The sequence below is a fragment of the Lynx canadensis genome, chromosome A3 (assembly GCF_007474595.2).
Source record: "Lynx canadensis isolate LIC74 chromosome A3, mLynCan4.pri.v2, whole genome shotgun sequence".
Taxonomy (NCBI): domain Eukaryota; kingdom Metazoa; phylum Chordata; class Mammalia; order Carnivora; family Felidae; genus Lynx; species Lynx canadensis.
In genome coordinates, this window is record NC_044305.1 from 15276860 (window position 1) to 15302376 (window position 25517).

At 49.5% G+C, this 25517-nt stretch overlaps 2 protein-coding genes across 2 annotated transcripts; both read left to right on the forward strand.

Annotated features, from left to right (window-relative positions):
- Nucleotides 1-7838: 7838 nt before the first annotated feature.
- On the forward strand, nucleotides 7839-12294 carry WFDC5 (WAP four-disulfide core domain 5). The gene is made up of 4 exons (XM_030308965.1): nucleotides 7839-7980; nucleotides 11078-11218; nucleotides 11294-11434; nucleotides 11830-12294. Exons 1-4 carry the CDS (start codon nucleotides 7896-7898, stop codon nucleotides 11832-11834), a joined length of 372 nt encoding a protein of 123 aa, XP_030164825.1. The 5' UTR covers nucleotides 7839-7895; the 3' UTR covers nucleotides 11835-12294.
- Nucleotides 12295-21152: 8858 nt separating this feature from the next.
- On the forward strand, nucleotides 21153-25164 carry KCNS1 (potassium voltage-gated channel modifier subfamily S member 1). The gene is made up of 2 exons (XM_030308966.1): nucleotides 21153-22178; nucleotides 24694-25164. Exons 1-2 carry the CDS (start codon nucleotides 21153-21155, stop codon nucleotides 25162-25164), a joined length of 1497 nt encoding a protein of 498 aa, XP_030164826.1.
- The last annotated feature ends 353 nt before the right edge of the window (nucleotides 25165-25517 follow it).

The following is a 25517-nucleotide window of genomic DNA, read 5'->3' on the forward strand; positions in this document are numbered from 1 at the left end:
AGTCAGTAGAGACCCAACAGACATATAAATCAAGTCCCACAAAGAAGAAAACCAAAACAACAAAATAAAAGAATTATTTAAAACTGTAATTGAGGAAAATATTTCTGAAATAAAAGCAGGCTTGTGTCTACATATTGAAAGTTCACATCGTGGAAAACACAAAAGGCATGCAAGTCAAGTATTTAGACTGTAAAGATAGAAAATAGAAGTCCTTAGGAAGCCAACACCCCTCAAAAAATCCAAAATCCGAGTTAATCAGATTAAATGATAGCCCGAAAAGAGCAGAGCCAAACTTGAAAGAAAGTATGCACTGAGGATTTTTTACACAACTAATCTGTCTGTTAAGTAAAAAGGCTATAAGAATATATTTCTGAGCATGCAAGAACTCAAGGAAAATTGTTTCCAAGAGCTTTCCTGAGCGTTCTAAGGGATGAGATATACCTGACCCAGAAGGTTTGTAGGAATAACCAAAATGACTCGTGTTGAACACTGGACATTTTATTTTATCTTTATTTTTTAATTTTAATTAATTTATTTTTAAATTTTCATCCAAGTTAGTTAGCATATAGAGCAACAATGATTTCAGGAGTAGATTCCTTACTGCCCCTGACCCATTTAGCCCATCCGCCACTCCCAAAACCCCTCCGGTAACCCTCAGTTTGTCCTCCATATTTATGAGTCTCTTCTGTTTTGTCCCCCTCCCTATTTTTATATTATTTTTGTTTCCCTTCCCTGTGTTCATCTGTTTTGTCTCTTAAGTCCTCATATGAGTGAAGTCATAGGATTTTTGTCTTTCTCTGACTAATTTCACTTAACATAATACCCTCCAGTTCCATCCATGTAGTTGCAAATCGCAAGATTTCATTCTTTTTGATTGCCGAGTAATACTCCATTGTATATAGATACCACATCTTCTTTATCCGTTGATCCATCAGTGGACATTTGGGCTCTTTCCATTGCTGCTATAAATATTGGGGTGCATGCGCCCCTTCAAAACAGCACACCTGTATCCCTTGGATAAATGCTTAGTAGTGCAATTTCTGGGTCATAGGGTAGTTCTATTTCTAATTTTTTGAGGAACCTGCATACTGTTTTCCAGAGTGGCGGCACCAGTTTGCATTCCCACCAGCAGTGCCAACAGGTTCCTCTTTCTCCGCATCCTCGCCAACATCTGTTGTTGCCTGAGTTGTTAATGTAAGCCATTCTGCCAGGTGTGAGGTGGTATCTCATTTGAACACTGGACGTTTTAACTGCGGAAATAAGACTAAGGCAAAGTGGTAACAAACGGTATGTAAATATGCCATGCTGCGAAAACATATAAACAGTAAAACTTCCATCAACAGGAGGAAGAGGGGAAGGAAGGTAGATAAAAGAGTAAGCTCGTTGATTGCTTTTTACATATAATAGTTTCAAGATGAAGGATATTTAAAACACAATAAGCTTCAACAGAGTTCAACACTTCGGCGCATCAAAGGCCACTATCGGGATAATGAAAAGACCACCCGCAGAATGGGAGAAAAGATTTCCCATTCGGGCATCTGATAAGGGCCTAGTATCCAACAACAGTAAAAAGATAAATGACCCAATTTTAAAATAGTCAAAGGCCTAAATGTCCATCAACTGATGAATGGATAAAGAAGATGTGGTTGAGAAAGAATGAAATCCTGCCATTTGCAGCAACATGGATAGAACTGGAGGGTATTATGCTGAGTAGAATAAGTCAGTCAGAGAAAGAGAGATCATATGTTTTCACTCATAGGTGGAACTTGAGAAACTTAACAGAAGACCATAGGGGAAGGGAAGAGGAAAAAATAATTACAAACAGAGAGGGAAGGAGGCAAACCATAAGAGACTCTTAAATACAGAGAACAAATTGAGGGTTGATGGGGGGGGGTGGGAGAGAGGGAAAAATGGGTGATGGGCATTGAGGAGGGCACCTGTTGGGATAAACACTGGGTGTTGTATGTAAGCGATGAACCACGGGAATCTACCCCCAAAACCAAGAGCACACTGTCCACACTGTATGTTAGCCAACTTGACAATAAATTATATTTAAAAAATTAATAAAAATTTTAAAACATGGTCAAAAGACTAGAATATACTTTTCTCTGGAGAAGATAGACAAAAGGTTGATGAGCACGTGAGAAGGTACTCAACATCATTAGCCATTAAGAAAACGCAAACCCAAATCACAAGATACGACTTCACACCCTGTAGACTGACTATAAATTTTTTTTAATTTTAAGTTTATTTATTTTTTTTGAGAGAGAGAGAGAGAGATTGAAAGAGAATCTGTCAGCACAGAGCCTGACACAGGGCTAAATCCCACGAACCGAAGAGTGAAATCACGACCTGAGTGGAAATCAAGAGTCCGGCACTCAACCAACTGAGCCACCCAGGTGCCCTAAAAATATTTTTCTTAATGGAAAATGCCAAGTGTTGGCGAGGATGTGGAGAAATTGGAACCTTTGTACATTGCTGTTGAGAATATAAAATGGTGCAGCATGAACAATCCCAAAGATTTGAGATATGATAACCCAGAGCTTGGGCCTGGCTGAACAACACGGTTCATCTCTCTCCCACGCGGGACCACTCAGTGAAGACTGGGGGAGGTGGCTGTTTTATCTTATGCACAGAAACTAACATGGGGAGCAGAAGAAAGCGAGGTTTCCGCACTGACCCTGGGACATCCGGAAATCCCTCCCTCCAGGCAGCTCCCCACCCCCTCAACCCGCACCACCGCACACCCACTTTCTCCCCAGCTCCCAGCTCTGCCAGTCCTGCCATCTCACCAGACAAATGTGAGGCCCACTCAGCAGCCCCCTTCCCTCCTTTCTCTATGGACTCCCAGCGCCCAAGTGTGCTCCAGAAATAGCAGGAAAGTCCTGTTGTAGCTGCCACGGGGAGGTCCCTCTCTCTGCTGTTAGAGCCTGAGAGTCTGTCCCCACTGGCGCTCCATGAGGAGGTGAAACACCCTGTCTCTGACACGTTAGAGTGATTTACTAGAGTGAGCAGTCCCCCCTAGACACCCCTACTGGGGCAGGACAGACTTGGGGGGTGACAGGAGCCTAAAGCAGGGAGGGGGTTCCTAGACAGCCTTGGAGGACCTCAAGGCTCTGCCATCTACGTACCAGTCCCACCACTCAGTTCCAAGCAAGCGCCAAGGAAGGCCAAAGCTCCAGCAGGAGCCACACTGAATGTTGCGGAGAAAACACTGGCCTGGAAAGTCACTTCTAGTCTCGGTTTTGCCCCCAACTTGCTGGGTGACCTCAGGCAAATAGCTTTCTTTCTCTGAGCCTCAGTTTTTGTTTTTGTTTTGTTTTTCATTGGACTTGAGGGGCTTGGATGCAAAGGGCCAGACTAGCCCTGATATTATGGGGTCTGAATACATCAACTCCCCTACTAAGAATAAAACAAACTCCTTTTGAAAAAAAAAAAATCAATAGAAAGAAATTCGACATGAATAAAGTGGAGTTTCCCCCGCCCAGTTTTACTGAAAAATCATCGACATACATCACCGTGTCAGTGTAAGTGCACAGCATGATGGTCTGCTTTATGTATATTGTGAAATGATCACCACAATAGGGTTAGTTAATATTCATCTTCTCCCGTGAATACAATAAAAAAAAAAAAAAAGAGAAAGAGAAACACCTTAATGTTCTCACCATAACAACAACCACAGAATTGTAACTGTGTGAGGCAGAGGATGCACTGATCTCATCGTGGTAAGTCTTCTGCAATATGTATGTGTGTCGAATCATCACACTGGGCACCTTAAGCTTACACAATATTATACGTCAATTATGTCTCAACAAAGCTGGGAAAACTGGTAATCGCTGAATATAAGTGATGGGGTATATAGGGCTTCGTAAAAGCACTTACTGTTCTTTTTGGTAGCTTTGAAGATTGTTATGGTAAAATGTTTAGCAAAAAACAAATTTGGTTTTGAACCTTAAAAAATTATTAGGGTCCTAGGGAAGAATGGAATCCTTGTGGGATGGACAATTGAAAATGTAGATTAACAAAGGGTAATGAATGCTACCGGTCACTAAAATGTTGTGAAGCAACAGTTACAGAAGTATTACTGGCTTAGGAATAAATAGCCAAGGAAAGAGGATAGAAAACCCAGAAACGGCCCCTGTTGCATATAAGATGTGAGTTTTTGATAAAGTTCTGACTTCCAATCAATGGCAAAAGTTTGAATTATTCACTAAATGACACCAGGTCAGCTGCTTAATAACCTAAGAAAAAAGGCATTTCCATATGTCACATGCCACACCAACATAAATGTCAAATAGACTAAAGAATTAACATGTTTTTCAAAAACACAAAAGAATTATAAGAAAATATAGTGAATATCTGACATCAGAATCAAAAAGATTTTTTTTTTAGCATAAAAACCAAGGGAGAAAATACAAATGAAAAGACTGGTTTGACTACCCCCCAAATTTAAAACTTGGGTCCAGGGGTGCCTGGGTGGCTCAGCTGGTTTAAGCTTCCAACTTTGGCTCAGGTCATGATCTCACGGTTCATGGGTTCAAGCCCTGCATCAGGCTCTGCGCTTGACGATGTGGAGCCTGCTTAGGATTCTCTCTCTCCCTCTCTCTCTGCCCCTCCCCGACTCGCACTTTCTCTCTCTCTCAAAATAAATAAGTAAAAACTTTTAAAAAATAAATAAAATACAACTTTGGTGCAAAGCAAAACCAAAGAAACAAACATTTGCAGGATGGGATTAAAATAAGTGTTTATTAAGCTCATCTTATTAAATCCTCAGAACGATCCTGTAAAATAAATATTATCTCTATTTTGTAGAAAAGTAAACTGAGGTTTAAAAAAGTTAGGTGACTTGGGCCACCTGGGTGGCTCAGTCGGTTGAGCGTTCAACTTTAGCTCAGGTCATGATCTCAGGGTTCGTGAGTTCGAGCCCTGCATCAGGATCTGTGCTGACAGGTCAGAGCCTGGAGCCTGCTTCAGATTCTGTGTCTCCCTCTCTCTGTCCCTCCCCCACTCGTGCTGTCTCTCTCTCTCTCTCTCTCTCTCTCTCTCTCAAATAAATAAACATTAAAATTAAAAGAAAAAAAAAGTTAGGTGACTTGTCCAAAGTCACACAGCTAGAACCTGGTGGCAGTTGGATTCAAATCCAGGTCTGCCTGACTTCAGTTTACATTGGCTACCTACTTTACCATACTGCCTCTTGCGTATGACACCTTAGTAGTGTCCCTAATATGCAAACAGCTTTTACAACTCAATAATAAAAATAAATGTATTCCCAGTAAAAGTGGGCAAAGTATAAAAACAGGAAATACACTTGGTCAGTATAAACATATGAAGAAATGCTGTCACCAATTTCAGGGAAAGGTAAATTAGAATGGGATACTTTTCCATTGGTAAAGGTTTTATATACTTCTCTCTTAATATCCTGTCTTACTTTGCTGAGTATACCTGTTAAGGATCCTGGGTCGCAAGCAACAGCAATTGAATTTTAGACTGTTCTCTTTATGACACTGCCTTCTCCATTCAGGATTTGAATGGAGGGGTGGGCAGGTAAGAGAAAAGTCCAGTTAACTCAAGCCTGAGTCAAACGCCCTCACCTGTAGCAGGGGAAGTATCTGGTGATTGACAGCCAACCAGAATTACAGGACTGGGGAGCAATGACTCCACCAAAGGAAGAGATACCAGGCAGACAAAAGCGGGAGATTCCTGCTACAGAACAACAGCTGCTCACACACTCATTTACATCTTTTCTGAAATGCAATTTGACTGGGTATTCCAAACCTGAAAAGCGATCACTGCTGTTGACCAGGTGTTTCTTTTTGTTTGTTATTTGCTTGTTTGGGTTTTTAAAAATTGGGTTTTGGTTTTGAGATTCTTTACTGAGGTATAATTGACACATAACATTATATTAGCTTCCAATGTACAATGTAATGATTTGATATTTGTATGTACTGTGAGATGATCACCAAAATAAGTCTAGTTAACGTCCATCACCACATGTAGTTACAAACATTTTTCTTACGATAAGGACTTTTAAGACCTACTCTCTTAGCAACTTTCAAATATGCAATACCGTATTATTAATTATAATCACCATGCTATATGTTACATCCCCATGGCTTATTTATTTTATGCCTAGAAGTTTATACCTTTTGACTGACCTAGCATTTCTACTTTGACAAATTTACCCTAAGAAGATAGAGATGTGGGGGCAGCTGGGTGGCTCAGTTGGTTAAGCATCTGACTTCGGCTCAGGTCATGATCTCATGGTTCATGAGTTTGAGTCCTGCATCAGATGAGCTCGAGCCCCACATCAGGTCAGCGTGGAGCCTGCATGGGATTCTCTCCCTCTCTCTCTCTCTCTCTTTCTCCCCCTCACTCACTCGTGCTCTCTCTCTCTCAAAAATAAACCTTAAAAAAATGACAACTTAAAAAAAGAGAAAGAAAATAGAGATGATTCAAAATGTATGCACAAAGGTTGCTGTCACGGCTTTATTTGAGTGAAGAAAATGGAAACCTAAGTGCTACGATAGGAAACTATATGCTTTAGCATATCAGTCTTACAAAATACCATGTAATCATTAAAAATGATGAAATTGGAAAATACTTCATGACACAGGAAAATGTCTGCAAAATCATCTTCATTGAAAAAGCATTTCTTCAATATATATGTGTAGTTCGTAATCAGGGAAAAAAACCAGTCCCATAAAATTCTCCTATTCCAAAAGAAACATCACATCATAGAACATAGGGCCCTTCCCTCTTTTCCTGAGAGCTTCAAAGACAGCATGAGGGATTCTAGTTAAACCCAACAAAGAACTTCCCAACTGTGAGGGTTGAAAGGAATATCCTCTTTCTTTCTTGGCGTGAGATGGAAGTTATACCTTGCTCCCAAGGCCTGGTAACTGATGGGGACCATGGGGAGGCAATGACAGAAGTCCCACCTTAGTTAGGAATTAACTGTGGGTTCTTGAGTCAGTCTCCACCCATCCCTGGCTTACAGTTTCTTCATCTTTCAAATGGGAGGGTGACGAGGAAGGCCTTGATCCCCTGTGGTCCTGGTAAGATGCTATGGTTCCACGGGGGTTTCTGTTTGGGGCCCCTTAAGACTCTGAGCCCCAGTGCCTCTTCCACCAAATGCAGGAGCCAAATAATGTGAAATCTAAGGTGCAGTCCTTGGCTCTGATGATTTTTTGCTCAGGATCTCTCAGGGCCAGGGAAAGAGGCCCAAAAGCCACCTACATCTGCTGCAACCGGTAACCTCAGCCAAACAAACGTCCACCCAGACAGCTGAGCCAGCCTAGCGCAGAGGGCGGTTCCACCAGAGGCCACTGGAGGTGACGTCACTGAAGGCGGGGAGATCTCTCTCTCTCCCGTCCAGAGAAGCCCAGGAGAGGCCAGAGCTACCCTCACTCACTGTGCCTGCCTGACCTTAACCCCAATTCCCCCTAGGCATCCAGAACTCTGCAACCCCCTTCTTGCCATTCCAAGCCGACCTCTATCTCCTGCCTAAGCCGTTGTTGGGGCTTCGAGACCTTCGAGAGCCAGGAAAGGGATTGTCTGTCTCGACAACCTTCATCCTTTAGATGAATGAGAAAAACCGAGGCCTGAAGCGGGAGCAGACTTGCCTGAGATCACAGCCCAAGTCAGCAATACAGGCAGGACTGGATCCTGGCCCCCAACACCGAGCACCTGCTCCCACCTATCTTTGGTTCTTGCACAAGCGCCCTTGCACTGGAGCTCTGGGGCACGGGGTGGGGCCAGGACAAGGCAAACAGGTGCCATTCCAGCCACCTCCTGTCCTTCCTCCCCTGACTCAGCTGCTCTACCCTCCCTGGAGCTGCGGGAGTTCATTTAAGGGCCCCTGGGCCCTGGATTTATTAAGTGCCGGCAGCAGAAACATGAGGGCCTGGGGCCTTCTCCTCCTGGTGGCCCTCCTGACTTTGGGGAGCCAGCTGCCTGCTGCCTTGGCCAGGAGGAAGGGAGGTGAGTGTGGGTAGGTTTCTCTGCTCTGGGGACCTGGCAGCTCCTACCTCTCTGGGGAGAGTGAGGGTTTGGGGAAAGCAGGCAATGGTGTGTGTGTGTGTGTGTGTGTGTGTGTGTGTGTGTGTGCCTTTGCTGTGTCTGCACAAGTATGTTTAGGTATGGCCAATGTGTGTGTCTGTGTACCTGTACATGGGTGAACACACATCCCTTTGTGTCTCTGCGGTGGGGGGAGCAAACTTGTCTGTACCTGCTCTCCCATGTCTCCATGGAGGTATTAGGGTCTGTGGGTCCCCATGGCAACGAGATGACCCTTTCTGTCATCTTCTGTTGCTAACAAGGCTGTGACGGGTCTGGCCCCTGCCTGTCTTGTTTCTGTCTTTCTCGAGTCCTTCCTGTCCCAGAGCCCAATCTGTGCAAGGGACTCTCTAACTGGGCAGGGATATGGTTTCTGGGATCTGTTGTTAGGAAGCTCCGCCCTCACCCCTCTTTTCCCCCAGCCTCCTTGAAAATCCTGGGGCTTACCTGTCAACAGGTGAGGGAGGATGGGGCTGTTGAGTAGCTAGACAGGTGCCTCCCCACCTGGCCAAGGTCTCCACCTCCTGCCTTTCTGCGACGGGTACACTGTGACCTACATACACCCGTGCGTCCCTGGCCCTGCCTTGGGGGAAGCAGACAGTAATGGGGACAGGTTCCCTCCTCAACAGGTCCTGGAGAGCAGTTCCCTGCATCTTCTCTGCCCCCTCTACTCTAACTTGTGCCTTCCTCAGAGGCAGGGTTTGGAGAGTAGAGTGCTCAGAGACCCCAGGCTGAGGAGGGAAGGATGCTAGCAAGTTCCAAGGCCAGACCCCTGATGGCTGGGATTCATGTGTCCTCACCACATTCCTCCTCACTGAGACGCTGAGAGATCGCGACTATTTTTATCCCCCTTTTGCAGGTGACAAAACTGAGCCACTTGAAATGCCAGTCTTGACCCTCTCTTCCTGTCTGTTCCTCAAGTCTCACCTCTTGGTCCCTCCTCCTAGAAGCCCTCCTGGCTGTACAATAGGGTCCCCACCCCCAGCCCACAGGGAGCTCCTTCTCTGACTTCAGACAGCTCCTCCCAGCTCACTCCCCAAGGCTACCCCAGAGACCTCAAGGTCTTCCCACCCATCTACCCCCAGCCTGGGGAAGAGGCACTAATCCGAGTAGTGGCCTCCCTCACAGACTAGCTGTTCTTTCTCCAGCAGGGGGCAGCAATTTAGTATAAGACAACCCAATCCAAGCCAGTGAAGTCAGTTTTGAGCACTTACTGTGTGAGCAAGGTGCCTACTGTGTGTGTGGCCAGCATCCAGTCAGGAGCTGGAGGGGGGAGGTAGACACAAGGTAAAGTCCCAGCACCGGATCCAGCTGGTGCTGGGGACTCTTGCACCTTTTCTCTGATGCTAGACTAAATGAAGGCCTGGGACTGGCCTCCATCCTCTCTACAGGACTCAATGGTGGCCAGAGCAGAGGGGTGGGTCATCAGAGGACTCAGAGTCCTAGCCCAGGCCCTGTGGGTCTGGGCAGTCAGTGCCCTATCAACCCTTGCTTTCTCCCTCTCAATGGAAGAAGGTACAGATTCAAGCCTTCTGCATGACATCTGGAAATGGCCCAAAATGCTAACAAGAAAAATGGCTGGATAAGCTCTGGGACAAAAAATTCTAGAGCCGTCTGAGGACTACCTTAAAGTCAGAGTTAATACAGATCCCTGAAACAATGCCACTTGGAACAGGACAAGCACACAGTGCGGTTGTGGCTGACTGTGGCTGTGTGACAATGCACCAGGCTGGCAGCCGCTGACATTGTCGCGATGCTGGACCCCCTTCAAAATCCTTTCTTTCAAATAGTCGCTGAGCCACTGGTGTTCTGCATTAAGGGCTGTACTTTAGCCTAATGGTGAGAGGAGCAGGTGGGGGTGTATTCTCACAGCCTCCAGTCAAGTGAGAGAAGGAGACAAATAGAGTCGGAGTCACAGCGCTGAAGGAAAGATCCTTTGGGAGTGTGTGGGGTGGGGGGCAGGGCTGACCTGGTTAGTCAGAGGCCGGAGAGGTAGGGTCTCCCTACCGCTGAGACCTGATGAGTGGGGTGTAGGCCAGAGCACAGCAGAAGCACGGCTCTGAAAAGAGAAGCAGCTGGAAGCAGAGCAGGAGCCCCAAACGGGAAGGTGTGGAGGCTGAGAACAGTGAGGTGGGCAGCCCCAGACCAGGCACAGCCTGGTGGCCCAGGTGTAGATTTTGAACTTCATTTTTCCTATCCTTCATGTCATTGGAGTCTCAAACCAGCTCCGGGAGGAAGGAGTCCAGTTTTCCATTGCACAGACGGAACACTGACGCTTGCAGTAAAAAACAAACAAAAGAACAAAAAACCAAAAACCATAACCCTTGCCAGCCATTTGTAACACTGTGAATGGACCTCGAAGGCATTACACTAAGTGAAATAAATCAGCCAGCGAAAGACTAATACTGTATGATCTCACATTGGAATCTAAAAATCAAAACTAAACAACAACAACAACAACAACAACAACAACAACAACAAAAACAAGCTCATAGATACACAGAACAGATTGATGGTTGCCAGGGGGCGTGGGTGAGAGGTGGGTGAAATGCGTGAAGAGGACTCAAAGGTACAAACTTCCAGTTATAAGAGAAATAAGTCCTGGGGATGTAACATACAGCCTGGTGACTATAGTTAACAATACTGTGTTGCTTACTTGAAAGTTGCCAAGCGAGAAGATCTTAGAAGTTCTCATCATAAGGAAAACGATGTGTAACTATGTGTGGGGACAGGTGTTAACTAGACATGTGATCATTTCACAATATATACAAATATCGAATCATTTTGTTGTATACCGGAAACAAATACAATGCTATGTCAATTATACCCCAATAAAAATTTTAAATAAAAGTAAAAGCAAGTCCACCCACCCACCCCCTCCCTAAAAAACAAAAACAAACTTGCCAAAGGACAGGCAAGAAGCAAGGGGTAGAGACTTCAGACCTTGTGATTCCCAGGTGGGTGCTTTATGACGTGACTCTGGACTGCCTCCAGTTGCAAGATTCGGGGGGTTCTCTTATAGAGAAATCTGGGGGCTGCCCACCGGACGACGGGCCCTGCCTCCTTTCGGTGCCTGACCACTGTGTGGATGACAGCCAGTGTCCCGCAAGGATGAAATGCTGCTACAAAGCTTGCTTCCGCCAGTGTGTCCGAAAGATCTCAGGTAAGTGTCCTCCACCTTGCGGAGCGCCCGAGCCCCGAGCCACACGCAGGGCTCAGCCAGGCCCCTGTGTTGCAGTCAAGCCCGGCAGCTGCCCGGAGGACCGCCTGCGCTGCGTCAGCCCCGTACAGCATCTGTGCCACCAGGACTCAGACTGCAAGGGCTCGGCTCGCTGCTGCCTGGGCGCCTGTGGCCGTGACTGCCGCAGCCCTGCACGAGGTACGCTACCTGCGCATGCGTGGCAGGGTCTTCCCTCTCTCAGCCCCTGCCTTAGACGTTCTTCCAGTTCCGTAAGCCTAACCGGATACCCACCTTCCCAGAGGCCTGGGGCTGCCCACACCAGACCTGGGGAAGAGGGTGGGATGGGAGGGGTCCTCGTCAGGCCCATGGAGGAAGCGGACATCCTCCGTTCTCTTGTGGACCTTGCTGTGTGTCCCCTGGACCACCACCCTAGACTTTTAGCTCTGAACTTTGGTTTGTCCTTGGGAAGGAGGGTGGGCCGTCCTGCCTTAGTGGCCCAGGGCTGGGCTCAGGGGGTGAGTGGGGGATCAAAGTTTCTAAAGAACCCAGAGCCATACGGTGGGTGGGGTAACCCTTTCCTTCTCTCTCCTCAGGCTAATTCTGGTTTCGGATATTCAGGATGGGGTTCCTAGCAGGAAGAGGTGATGATGGGGGGAGCCTGGGACCCCGCCCAGACAGCACTATCTCTGCCAGCGGCAGTTCCAACCTTCTGATGAGCACTGATCTGCTGTCACTTCCCATCCACCCCTCGTTTCTCTTCCTGGGAGTCGAGGTGCACAGATAGACTCCTGTCACCCTGTGCCACCAACAATTTCTTCATACAGCTTCTCCTAAAATGCCCAATTCAGATAGGCCCTTCTTTTCGGGGGTCCTAGCCCCTCCCTCAGGCAGCCCAGCCACCACCAAGGTATGTTCTAGCAGAATTTTCCAGACATTACCTAGCCACATACCCCTTTCCACAACTTTCGCCACGCCTGCAAAATAGCATTGCGATATCTTGTGTACTCTCTGTACTATGTATCTAATGTTTTTCTTTAAGTGGACTCGCTTTTGTATATAAATAAATTTATTTCCAAAGAAAAGCTTGCTACCATCACTATAAAATGGGACATGCAGGATGACTGCCTCAAATAAAATGTAACTGCTGTTAAGCAGATGCAATGAAAATGGCGAAGTTCCATTAAAGTCGGTCTTGTCAGATCACACGGTATTAAATAATGGTACTGAATTCTACCTAAATGCTGTCACCCGCCAAGGCTGCTCTCTGTCTCTGTTGTAAATGAAGATGAGCGGGGGTTAAAGATGTGTTAAAGACACAAATCTCAGAACTGTGACCTCCCTCCTGGGGTAACTGAGTTGTACAATTTTGCACCCCAGGTACACCCTATGATCATTTCGAATTGCTGCCCATGTGGGGAATGTTGCTTGAATGGTTGGGATGTCGTTATTTTGGGGAGGGTGTGTCTCCCATTGGGCAATACCTCATTTACCTCGATTTCTCAAGGGCCGGTCTATAGTCAGGGCCTAAGAGGGCAGAGAAGGGGGTCAATGAGGGAATGACATGCTAAGGGACATTCCTGGACCCACACAGCTGGATTCCTGACTGTCCCATTCACCCAGGATTTGCTTTGGGGAGGGGAAGGAGGCAGGCAGATTTCTCCCTGTTTTATCTGCTGGGTTTCCTCTTGTGTTGTCCCAAGAGAATCTGGGGCTGGGAAGTCAACTGTGCAGGTTAAGTTGGGAATCCTGGGTCTTCTCTCCTTGTTCCCTTGACCTGGCAGTGTGGTCGCAGGTGAGTCACCACTCAGGGATTCTATTTGCCCTTTGGAAGATGGAAAGGATTCTACTTCCTCTCTGCCATAGTCCTTCTCATGGGGTTCAAATGGCTGAGCTGTTGACTCCAGAGGAGCAAATGCTAATGTATGGATACACGGTGAAGTCCAAGAGAGGAGAGGGAAGAGAATAATCTATGAGCTTGGATATTTCCCGTCTTTCTGGGACTCAGTCTCCCCATCTGTAAATTCAGGTGCTTGGAACAGATAATATGGTACATTGTACTGTTGCCCACAGATGCCTCTTCCCTCTTCACCGTTACCATGGCTTCCCTGTGGGGGGAGAGGTCATCCGTGGCCCAAAAAGTTAGGGCTTGGCCCTGGAACTGATGGGACACGGATGCAAGTGACAGTGTGCCAATTTCAAGGCAAGGCACCAGCCTTCTTGGGGCCTCTGCCCTCTGCCATGAGAAGCGTTTGCCCAGAAGCCCTCTGGTCTCAGGATGAAGGATAACTGGGGCCTGGGCTGGAGCTGTCAAGACTCTAACTTGGAAGAGCAAAATAAATGTTTGTGATAGGAAGCCAGTGAGATCTGGGGGCGGAGGGAGACGTTCATTATTGACCTATAGCAGTGAGAGCTTGTGGAATTCAGATAATGATTGTTTCTCTTTAGCGAGTGCCCATTCTATGCCTCACACTCTAAACCATCATCTTATTCATCCATCCCATCACCCTGAGAAAGGTCGCCATTGTTATTCCCATTTGACAAGAAGAGCCTTTGAGATAAGTGATTGTCTGAAGTGGGTTCCCTGGAAGCAAATCTTTAGATGAAGGTTCACAGGATGGTGATGCTTTGGAAACGTTCCAGGAAAAATGGGTCTGGGAGCAGAGAAGTGTACCAAAAAGGGAAGGAGGCCAGTAAGGGTGTGACAACAAGCAAAGTCTCACAGAGGGGGGTCTAGAGATGAGGTAGGTGACTCTTCAGAGCTGTCCCGCAGAGCAAGGGAGCTGGAGCATTTATGCCTCTGTATCCCTCAGGCATCAGTTAGTAGTACCTATGGGACGGAGGACATAAATTCCCAGGCACCTCAGGGACATCTGGGCGGCTGAGTCGATTAAGCGTCCAACTTCGTCTCAAGTCATGATCACACAGTTCTTGGGTTTGAGCCCCACATCAGGCTCTCTGCTATCAGCACAGAGCTTGCTTAGGATCCTCTGTCTGCCCCCCCCCCCCAGCACATTCTCTTTCTCTCTCTCTCTCTCTCTCTCAAAATAAATAACCTTAAAAAAATTCCCAGGCACTCCAGGCTCTCCCTGTGTGTGGCATAGCAAGCTGCAGGAGGCTTAAGGATGCCAGTTGACAGATTCAGATACTAACAGTCAGGAGGGAAAGCATCCCAGGAGCCGGTGTGCACAAAACTGGAAAAGGGATCTGAGGTGATCTGGGCGATGCATGGACCTCACCTGCTACAAAGATGAGAGCCACATGAGGACAGTGGAGGAGGAAGCGACAAGGAGCCTGGGTCTTCAGTGCCACTCACGGACAGCTGCACCCGGACTGCTGAAAAGAGTCACCTCCCCTCCAGTTAAGCCACCAAGGCTCGGTTTGTATTCTTGCAGCTAAGTTGAATCGTACCTGAGATGCTGGGTGAAGAAAGGCAGGAAGAGTTGTTCATGGAGGAGCGACAGCGTATGTTACTTCTCACCGCGCTCCTGAAAGGCAGGCGTTGTTCCCATTTTACAGATGAGGAAGCTGAGAATCCAAGAGGAGACATCACTAGGCCCATGATCCCACAGAGATTTAGTGGGAAAGGCAGGACACAAACCCACTGTATTCGTTATTTATCACTGAGTAGCAAATTACCACCCATGTAGCAGCTTAAAACAGCACGCATTTATTATTTCATAGTTTCTGTGGGTCAAGGATCCAGGCACAACTTAGTTGTGTCCTCAGCTTCAGGGTCTCACAAAGCTGCAATAAAGATGAGCAGCTAGGGCTGGTATCTCACTGAGTCTCGACTGCAGAAGGATCCACTTTCAAGTTCATTAGGTTGTTGGCAGCATTTCAGTTCCTTGAGGGCTGTAGGACTGACTTCCTCAGTTTCTAGCTGGTTGTTGGCCAGAAGTTGCCCTCATGTCCTTGCCTTTCCAGCACGGCAACTTGCTTCGCCAAAACCAGCAGGAAGTCAATCTTATGTTACTCAATCCTGGAAGCAACATTCCCTCACCTTTGCCATATTCTGCTCATTGCAGACAAATCAGGAAATCCTGCCCATCCATGCTCAAGAGGAAGGGATTACACAAGGGCATGCATACCAGGAGGCAGACATCACTGGGGCACATTCTAGAAGCTGCCTGATGTGCCGAGTCTACTTAAGTACAAAAATTTCTGCACTTCATGCAACATCAGACTTACTCTTTGGGGTAAAGCCTCATGGATCCAGATGGCCCTTTCTGGCCAGGACCGAAAGAGAATTTGGGGCACAGCCCAATGTAATGGGTACGGATACCTCTTTTAGCCTCAAAAGCCCATAATGACCCTCTTCCCACTCTACATTGGTGAATTCATCCAACACTCCATTTACTTCCCACATGATCTGGGGATGAAACCAGATCCTAGATTCAGTGTCTTCTGCCCTTGGGAAATAGGTCTGTCTTTTCTCTTTTTGGAAGCTACTGGTCCAACTCCGGGGTAGAGGGTACCTCTAAGTGGGGGCCGTGAAGGCTGCAGAGAGAGTACTAGGCCAAGAAATGGGAGACCTGCTTCTCTGCAGATCTTCATTTCCTTTGTTGGTAAAATGAGGGAATTGGGCAAGTTGTTTGTGAACTTCCTGCTCTAACTTCTTACTTTGAGGGAAGAACTGAACTGGTAAAGTCTAGAGCTGCAGTGTCCAGTATGGCAGCCACTGGCCCCGTGAGGCTACTGAGTGTGTGAAATGTGATTATTCCAAATGAGATGTACTGTATGTGGATATAGGAGTCAGAATTCTATGATGATTCCCGGTGACCCTCCCCCCTGTATAACCTCCTCCTCTTCGAGTGTAGATGGAACACGTGAAATGTGTTATGTGAGGAAAGGGAGACTGTCCTGGGTGGGCCTGTCCTAAGCAGATGATGGTCTAAGAGCAGAGCATTCTCTCTGGCTGCTCACAGAAGAGGAAGTCCACACACTAGGTTGCCTGGAAGAAAGCAAACATCCATGCGGGGAACTGCCCACGGGGCCATGTGGCAAGGAACCACAGGCAGCCTCCAGAGGCTGAGAGTGATCCCCAGCAGATAGCCAGCAGGAAGATGGGGACCTCAGTCCTGCAACCACAAGGAAATGAACAATCTGTGAGCTTAGAAGTGAACCCCGAACTTCAGATGGGAACCACAGCCCTGGCTGATACCTTGACTTCAACCTGATGAGACCCTGGGTTGAGAATTCAGCCATGAGGTGCTCAGATTTCTGACCTAGAGGAACTGTGAGATAATAAATCTCTATTGTTTTAAGTTGCTAAGTTTGTTGTAATTTGTTACACAGCAATAAAAAACGAATATCTTGGATTTCCAAGACTTAGTACAAGAACAAAAATGTGGGGTGCCTGGGTGGCTCAGTCGGTTGAGCGTCTGACTTCGGCTCGGGTCATGATCTCGTGGTCCATGAGTTCGAGCCCCACGTCGGGCTCTGTGCTGACAGCTCAGAGCCTGGAGCCTGCTTCAGATTCTGTGTCTTCCTCTCTCTCTGCCCCCCTCCCACTCATGCTCTCTCTCTCTCTCAAAAATAAATAAACATTTAAAAAAATGAAATTATAAAATACCTCCTTAGTAATTTCTTTATCGATCCCATGTTGAAATTATATTAATTTGAATATAGTGCGTTAAATAAAATATATTATTAAAATTAATTTCATCTGTTTTTAATTTTTTAAGTTGCTATCAGAAACATTTATTTAAAAAATTTTTTTAATGTTTATTTATTTCTGAGAGAGAGAGAGAAAGAGTGCAAGTGGGAGAGGGGCAGAGAGAGAGGGAGACAGTATCCAAAGCAGGCTCCAGGCTCTGAGCTGTCAGCACAGAGCCCAACGTGGGGCTTGAACTCACAAACCGCAAGATCATGACCTGAGCTGAAGTCAGATGCTCAACCGACTGAGCCACCCAGGCGCCCCTTGCTATCAGAAAATTTTAAGTTACATATGTGGCTCACAGACTATTCAGTGGACAGGTCTGTTCTAGAGGTCCCGGAAGTTAGCCATATGACCTTAGGAGTGAGTCACCTCACTCTCAAAGCCTTGCATTTCTCTTTCATTAAATTTTTTAAAGATTTTTTTTTAATGTTTATTTATTTTTGAGAGAGAGACACACACACACAGAGTGAGAGCAGGGGAGGGACAGAGAGAAAGAGAGACATAGAATCCAAAGCAGGCTCCAGGCTGACACTGGGCTCAAACTCACAAACCGTAAGATCATGACCTGAGCCCAAGTCGAACACTTAACCAACTGAGCCACCCAGGTGCCCCTATTTTTTATTAAATATTTTTTAATGTTTATTTATTTTCGTGAGAGAGATAGAGTGTGAGCAGGGGAGGGACAGAGAGAGAGGGAGACACAAAATCCCAAGCAGGGTCCAGGCTCTGAGCTGTCAGCACAGAGTCCGATGCAGGGTTCAAACTCATGAACCGTGAGATCACGACCTGAGCCAAAGTTGGACATTTAACTGACTAAGCCACCCAGGTGTCCTAAAGTCTTCCATTTCTTATCTTTGAATAATAATAGCACCTATCCATTTTGCAGCATAAATGAGATGAGGCCTGTAGGACCCGAGGCACAAGGCAAGGTCTTAAAAAATGCTGGTTATTATGATTATTAATAATAACAATTAGTATATGTGAAATAGAAATCCTTTCTTGAACCCAGATCCTAGTCTCCAGCACCCTCTCTCCATCCAGACACACAGTAGGCACTTGATGAATGCTTGTGGATTATATAATCTTTCTTTTTAAAAAGACTGTATTTTTAAGTAACCTCTACACCCAACATGGGGCTCGAACTTGCAACCCGAGATCAAGTCTCACACACTCCATGGACTGAGCCAGCCAGGCACTCTGGATGACATAACCTTGACAAAGCTCTGACACAGTTCTCCTTTACCCTATCAACCCACTTGGAAAGTGGAAATCAGGGACCCATAGCTAGGGGGGAGACAGAACTTCTGGGGGACAAAATGATCTGTTTCAAGCTTCACAGCCCCAAGGGGCTCTCGGGGAATAAGGCCACCTTCTCTAACTCCCTAAGGCAGAGCCCCACCTGCAGTCCTGGAAGACATGAGACACAAGACCAAGCTAGGTGACCTGCGCAGGTGACTGAGCCTCATCTGTCCTCGTCCAAGTCTGTGTCAGGAAGGACTTGGATAAGTCACCTGAAGCAGAGTGCCTTACACATGTCAAGGGCGCAATTAAGGAAGGGATTATTACTGCTGTTGTTCCTTTGTAGGCAAAACCCGGGCTGAAATCCCTCCCTAGTGGCACCTCAGTCTCCTAAATGACCCCTCCTCCCCTGGCCCCGGACTGGGGGGAGGGGGATGTCCTGGCTGTTGGGCCCAGTCTCCAGCCACCATCTCCACCCAATCGAGTCAGGAATAGAAACCACCGCCTCCGACAGCCCGCGGTCTCCCTCCCTCCCTCCCCCGGCAGCGATCGATGTGGCCTCCCCCGCGGGGGACAGAGGAAGACAGGGAAGGAGGGGCGGCGGGGCCTCCGGCAGCAGCGAGGTTCAGCGGCGCCGCTGGGACAGAGACGATCCCTGCCTGGCCAGCGGCTCCCCAGCCACGGAGCCCTCGGGGACTGAAGTACCTGGTGGGCGCCCTGGAGGGGCCTTGACAGGTAAGGGACCTCCCCTGGGGAGGGGCGTGGCCCGGGACGGGGCGGGGGCTGCACAGTGGGAGGCGAGGGTGGGGGCACTGCCCTTTCTGCTCCAGAGTCCCCTCCTTGAGACCCTCCCCCTCGCCTGGAGGGAGCGCTGTGGGGTGGCGGTGACCTGGGTTCGGTCCTGTTGGTTCATCTGTAAAATGGGATTAGAAAACCTCCCTAGCAGGGTCGGTGTAGGCATTGAACCGAGTGAAGCTGTATATAGAGCCCTGCGAAGTGACCAGCACATAGTAGGTGCTCAAAATAAGTTTGTGGAGAGAGCCTTCAATGGAAAAGCCTAGTTTCCAACCTTAACTGTGTGCCATGGACTAGCTGGGTGATGTTGAGCAAGTCATTTAATCTTTCTTACTGATATTCAGATTCTTGTTAGGGAAGGTTTGTTGAATTCATGATCTCATAATCATAGAGCAGGAAGGTGAGTTCCAGAAAGAGAAAGGGATTTGCCCACCGTTATGTAGCTATAATGGGTGATGCAGCTGGGTTAGAAGCTTCATCTTTTGACACCAGGTGCAATGGAGGAGGTGGGAGTGGAACTGCGTCCGCGTCCCAGGTATTTACTGTGCGCAGATTATGAACCAAGGGCCGTGCTGCCCATAAACGTCTTGCCATAGTTAACCCTCACAACCTCTCAAGGGAAGTGTGATGTCCTCCAGTTTACAGATGGGGAAACTGAAGCTCAGAACGGAGCCCCTCAAGGTCAACAGTCAGCAAATGGCAGACTCGGAATTTGAACCTAGCTCTGACCAGAAGAAATTGCAAATGATTAACATTTATTGAGCACCAACTGTGTTCCAGGGGCTTTGCACATGCATTCACGGTAAGCTTTCACCCTAAGTGCTATTGCTACTTTCCCTGTTCTATAGATAAGAGACCCAAAGCCCAGAGCAGGAGGAGACTGGCCTGAGGACGCAGAAGTGACGGAGGGAAGGACACCACCCTGATCCCGACCAGCTTAACACGAAGCCCAGGGTGAGTGAAGGGCACCCCACCTGGCTCCCTGCCAGGCACCAGGCCAGCCGCTCGATGGTGTACATTCCACCCTGGGAAGCAGTCATTGCTGATGGGATGGGGCAGATGGGATTACTGAGCATCAGGAGGTGAGTCACTAGCCATCAGTCCCAGTAGAGTTCGGAGACGTGGGCAGTGGAAGGACCCAACATCTTCTGGTGTCAAGTAAGGCGAAGCACTTTCCATGAGCTACTTGAGTCCTCCAGCCTGCCTTGGGTAGGTGCTGTTGTCTGCATTTGGCATTGTGTAGGAAACTGAGACCTGGAGAAAAGCATCTTCCTCAAGGCCCTGGGGGGCATCAGGGATGGAGATAAACCCAGGTTTGGCTGACTCTGGGAGACAGTGAAACAGGTGGATAATTTACTGAACCCCTTCTGGGAGCCAGGCCTGATAAAGACAATAGTTCAATTAATCTTTTTAACCACACTTGGAGGTGGATCTTTTTATCTCCACTTGACCGAAGCTCAGGGAGGTGACAGGACTTGTCTCTGGTCACAGAAGACAGTGTTCCATCTGACTGACTCCAGAGATGCTTCAAATGGTCTAAGCCAACGGCTCTCAAATTTGACCATGGATCAGAGTCACCCTCCATGCTTGTTAAAACCCCAACTGCTGGACTCCATCCCCACAGTTTCTGATTCAGTAAGTCTAGAGCAGGCTGAGAATTTGCATCGTTGACAAATTCCCAGGTGGCACCGATGCTGCAAGTGCAGGGGACACACTTTGAGAACTACTGATCTCTTGGTCTAAACTGATTCTCCCACCCCCCCCCCCCCCCCGCCAGGGGTGGTCAGTATTACTATCCCCATTTTGCAGAGGAAGAAACTGAAGTTCAGAGTGCTCATGTGTCCAAGATCCCACATTAAGCCCCTGGCATATGAAAATCCAACTTTGGGAAAGGGAGACATCCTATCTGAGCACACCCTGGGGTGCCAGGACATCCTGCCATTCAGTCACTTTCATAACCCTCCAAGATAGATCCCAGCATTTGTTCCGTGCCATTGAAATGGGGGGGGGGCAGGCTCAATGATTTGGCCAAAGACCCTGAGTCGGGGGAGTGAGGGGCATTCAAACCCCAGTCTGAGATCAGAGGGCACTTACCTCCCGAGCGCCGCGCCGTCTGCACACCAGAGCTGGTGGAGGGGGCAGGAGGGTTAAACCCGGCCTTCTGGAAGGCAGGCCCGGGGACAACCCCCGCTCCGCATCCCGCCCTCCCCGTGTCCACAGGCCATGGTGAGCGAGTCCCCGGGGCCCGGCGCCCGCGTGCCCTGGCGGCGGAGCGACGAGGCGCTGCGCGTGAACGTGGGCGGCGTGAGGCGGCGGCTGAGCGCACGCGCGCTGGCCCGCTTCCCGGGCACGCGGCTGGGCCGCCTGCAGGCCGCGGCGTCCGAGGAGCAGGCGCGGCGCCTGTGCGACGACTACGACGCGGCGGCGCGCGAGTTCTACTTCGACCGGCACCCGGGCTTCTTCCTGGGCCTGCTGCACTTCTACCGCACCGGCCGCCTGCACGTGCTCGACGAGCTGTGCGTCTTCGCCTTCGGCCAGGAGGCCGACTACTGGGGCCTGGGCGAGAGCGCGCTGGCCTCCTGCTGCCGCGCGCGCTACCTGGAGCGGCGCGTGGCGCGGCCGCGCGACTGGGACGAGGACAGCGACACGCCGAGCAGCGTGGACCCGTGCCCCGACGAGATCTCCGACGTGCAGCGCGAGCTGGCGCGCTACGGGGCCGCGCGCTGCGGCCGCCTGCGCCGCCGCCTCTGGCTCACCATGGAGAACCCCGGCTACTCGCTGCCCAGCAAGCTCTTCAGCTGCGTCTCCATCGGCGTGGTGCTGGCCTCCATCGCCGCCATGTGCATCCACAGCCTGCCCGAGTACCAGGCCCGCGAGGCGGCGGCCGCCGTGGCCGCGGTGGCCGCGGGTCGCGGCACGGAAGGCATGCGCGACGACCCGGTGCTGCGGCACCTCGAGTACTTCTGCATCGCCTGGTTCAGCTTCGAGGTGTCGTCGCGCCTCCTGCTGGCGCCCAGCACGCGCAACTTCTTCTGCCACCCCCTCAACCTCATCGACATCGTGTCGGTGCTGCCCTTCTACCTCACGCTGCTGGCCGGCGTGGCGCTCGGCGACCGGGGCGGCGCGGGCGGCGAGGACCTCGGTGACCTGGGCAAGGTGGTGCAGGTGTTCCGCCTCATGCGCATCTTCCGCGTGCTCAAGCTGGCCCGCCACTCCACCGGGCTGCGCTCGCTGGGCGCCACGCTCAAGGTACGGCCTCTGGGGCCCCGCGAGGAGGTGGGGGGGGGAGAGGTGGGGGGGGGAGGCGGGGGTGACCAGAAGACAGGTTAGCAGGTGAACTTACAAGCGCGTGGTGTCCAGGCACACAGTGATCCAAGGCGACATTCTGTTCCTGTGCCAGGCACAGGGCTGGACACCAGGTGTACACGTCACATCTTTTCTGATGTTCCCAGCAGCCCTGGGAGGGCTCTTTCCCGGGGGTGAAAACTGAACACCGAGGTTTGCTTTTCTTTAAAAAAAAAGAAAAGAAAAGAAAAGAAAAAGCAGGGGGTGGGGCGTCTGGGTGGCTCAGCCTGTTAAGCATTCAACTTTGGCCCAGGTCATGATCTCACGGTTAGTGAGTTCGAGCCCCATGTCAGGATCTGTGCTGACATCTCAGAGCCTGCAGCCTGCTTCAGACTCTGTCTCCCTCTCTCTCTGCCCCTCCCCCACTCACACTCTGTCTCTCTCAAAAATAAACATTAAAATTTTTTTTTAATTAAAAATATAAGACAAAGGTCACTTTTGGTCTGTCAAATATGAGATAATAAATAAGTGCAGAAATTTGCAAAGCAGAATACTAAATGCCTTCTCCACTGAGCCTTTCCTCTGGCATTATCAGGGGGCACAGATATTGTAGGTCACCCTTGATGGGCCAAATCTAGCAGCAGCCCCAGAGCTAACACTTACTGAGCGTTAATTCTGTGCCAGTTTTACATCCATTATCGACGTTCTCAGGACAACTTCCTCAGGAAGATGCGGTTATTTATTCCCTTCCCGTAGATGAACAACCTGAGGTTGGAAGGTTGGCTTTTTAAAGCCTGGTTGCAATTTACTGAGCACCCTCCTTCTGCCGGGCCTCGCACTGGGGTGAATCACTGCCCTGGCAAGCTTAACCTTGAAGGGGTGAACTTAGCCTGGTGTGGAGAAGGAGGAAATGTGAACGGCTTGGACAGAGGCCTGGAGAGAGAACAGGATGAACGCTGGGGTGGGTGTGGGGGGGACGTGGAGGGAGGGGTGTCAGTTGATGAGGTTGATGAGGTGAGAGGGACAGGGTACTGAAGGGCCATGGACTCTTGGACCAGGATTTTGAACTTTATCCCGAGTATTAGGGGATGGGGCCTGTGAGGGGTTCAAGCTGGGGCAAGTATTACTGTCACTACTTTGCAGATGTGGAAACTGAGGCTCCAGGAGGGGACAGGACTTGTCAGAGGTTCCTCAGTGAGTAAGTTGCAGAGCCCAGAGAAGAACCCAGCTGTGCCTGACGCCATGACCTCCTGCTCTTTCTCCTAAAGCTCCGTGCAACCCTCCTGAGGATCCCTAGAAAACCCCTTCTACTCATGGCTTCCTAAAGCCCTTTTCATGCCCTGGAGGCAAGACAGCCAGGAAGCTGGGTACAGGCAGGGTGACGTGAGCAGAATGCTGGGGCATCGGGCATGTACGTGGGATTCAGTATCTGTCCAGGGAAGACCCCTTTGCCCCAGAACTCTGCCTTGTCTCCAGCCATGCAGGGATCCAGGGCCTGATATCACCAGCATTTTCTGCAAGGAGGGAAAAGGATATTGATGGAGGCTGCCAGATTCCAAGACACGGGTGTAAGTCTCCAGATGATAGCCTTGCTACTCAAAGTAAGGCCCTTGACCAGCAGCAGCTTTCTCGTTACCTGGAAACTTGCTTAGAAATGCAGAATTTCCAGCCCTACCCCAGACCCGCTCAATTGAGTTCTGCCTTTTTAACAAGATCCCAACATGATTCCTCCACACATTATAGTTTGGGACTAGGGGACTACAGTTCTAGGCTAGGAGTCTCAGCCTCAGCACTATTGATATTTGGAGGGAGATAATTCTTGGTTGTGTGTGTTGGGGGCAGGGGGATGGCTATCCTGGCATCGTAGGATGTTTACCGGCATATCCAGCCTCTATCCAGTAGATGCCACTAGCACACCTGTCCCAGTTGCGACAAGCAAAAATGTTTAAGGACTTTGCCATATGTCCCCTGGGGCAGATTGCCCTATTTGCGAACCACTGCTTGGCCTCCGGGGTAGGCAGGTGCATTCAGGAACGTGTATCCTGTCAGCTTTCTCGAGGGGCAGAGTGTATTTTTGTACTTGTCAGAAATGAGATAGACCAGTCAAAAGTACATGAAACCAACGCTTTGCATTGTGGAATACAAACTGTGGTCCCCCCTTGGTTCTGCAACTATGGAAGAGTCACAAGCTTCTTATTCACTGGCTGGTGCCGCCAGTGCCGCCTGCATTAGAAGAAACCACTATGGTTTAGTGGGCGCCCTGGACAACAGAAGTTAGGCCTGTGTTTGCTCCCAGGCCTCTTGTAGATGAAAGATCTTAGTTTGGAGTCAAGGGACCTGGGTCTTGGCACCGGCTCTACTTTGCTCTGTGACTTTGGACCTGCCCCTTCTACTCTCTGGGCCTCAGTTTCCTCATATGCTCCATACCAGGTCTGTGAGCCCACCCGGCTCTGACTTGGCTTCCTGCATTCTCTTCCAGCACAGCTACCGCGAGGTGGGCATTTTACTGCTGTATCTGGCCGTGGGCGTGTCCGTGTTCTCTGGTGTGGCCTACACAGCCGAGAAGGAGGAGGACGTGGGCTTTGACACCATTCCCGCCTGCTGGTGGTGGGGCACGGTGAGCATGACCACTGTGGGCTACGGGGACGTGGTGCCCGTGACGGTGGCTGGCAAGCTGGCAGCCTCAGGCTGCATCCTCGGGGGCATCCTGGTGGTGGCGCTCCCCATCACCATCATCTTCAATAAGTTCTCTCACTTCTACCGGCGCCAGAAGGCTCTGGAGGCTGCTGTGCGCAACAGCGACCCCCGGGGGTTTGAGGATTTGCTGAGCAGTGTGGATGGGGTGTCGGAGGCGTCTCTGGAGACCTCCCGTGAGACCTCCCAGGAGGGAAGGTCTGCAGACCTGGAGGCCCAGGCCCCGAGTGCACCTGCAGACTCTCAGGTTTATTAAAGCCAGGGCTCAGTGTCCTCCTTCCCACACCCCTACAGTCAGCTGAAGCAGCAGAGATCCTTCCCTGCTTACATGGTTCATGGTGGCCTCACTGCTCAGGATCACTCCCCCAGCCCTGAGAAATGGGGACTGGGTCCCTTCCTCTAAAGGCCCAGGTTAGGATGGTGTCACCCTAGGTTCTGTGAGCCTGGAGAACAGCCCAGAGACTTTCGTAAACGAACCTCCAAGCTACTGTGAAGCAGGCATGTGCTACAGAGAAAACCAAAAGGATGCTAACGGGTCATGAACACTCCCTGCCTGTCAGCCCTATCACACTCAGCCCTGTGTTGGAGGATGAGAATTGGCCCCATTTC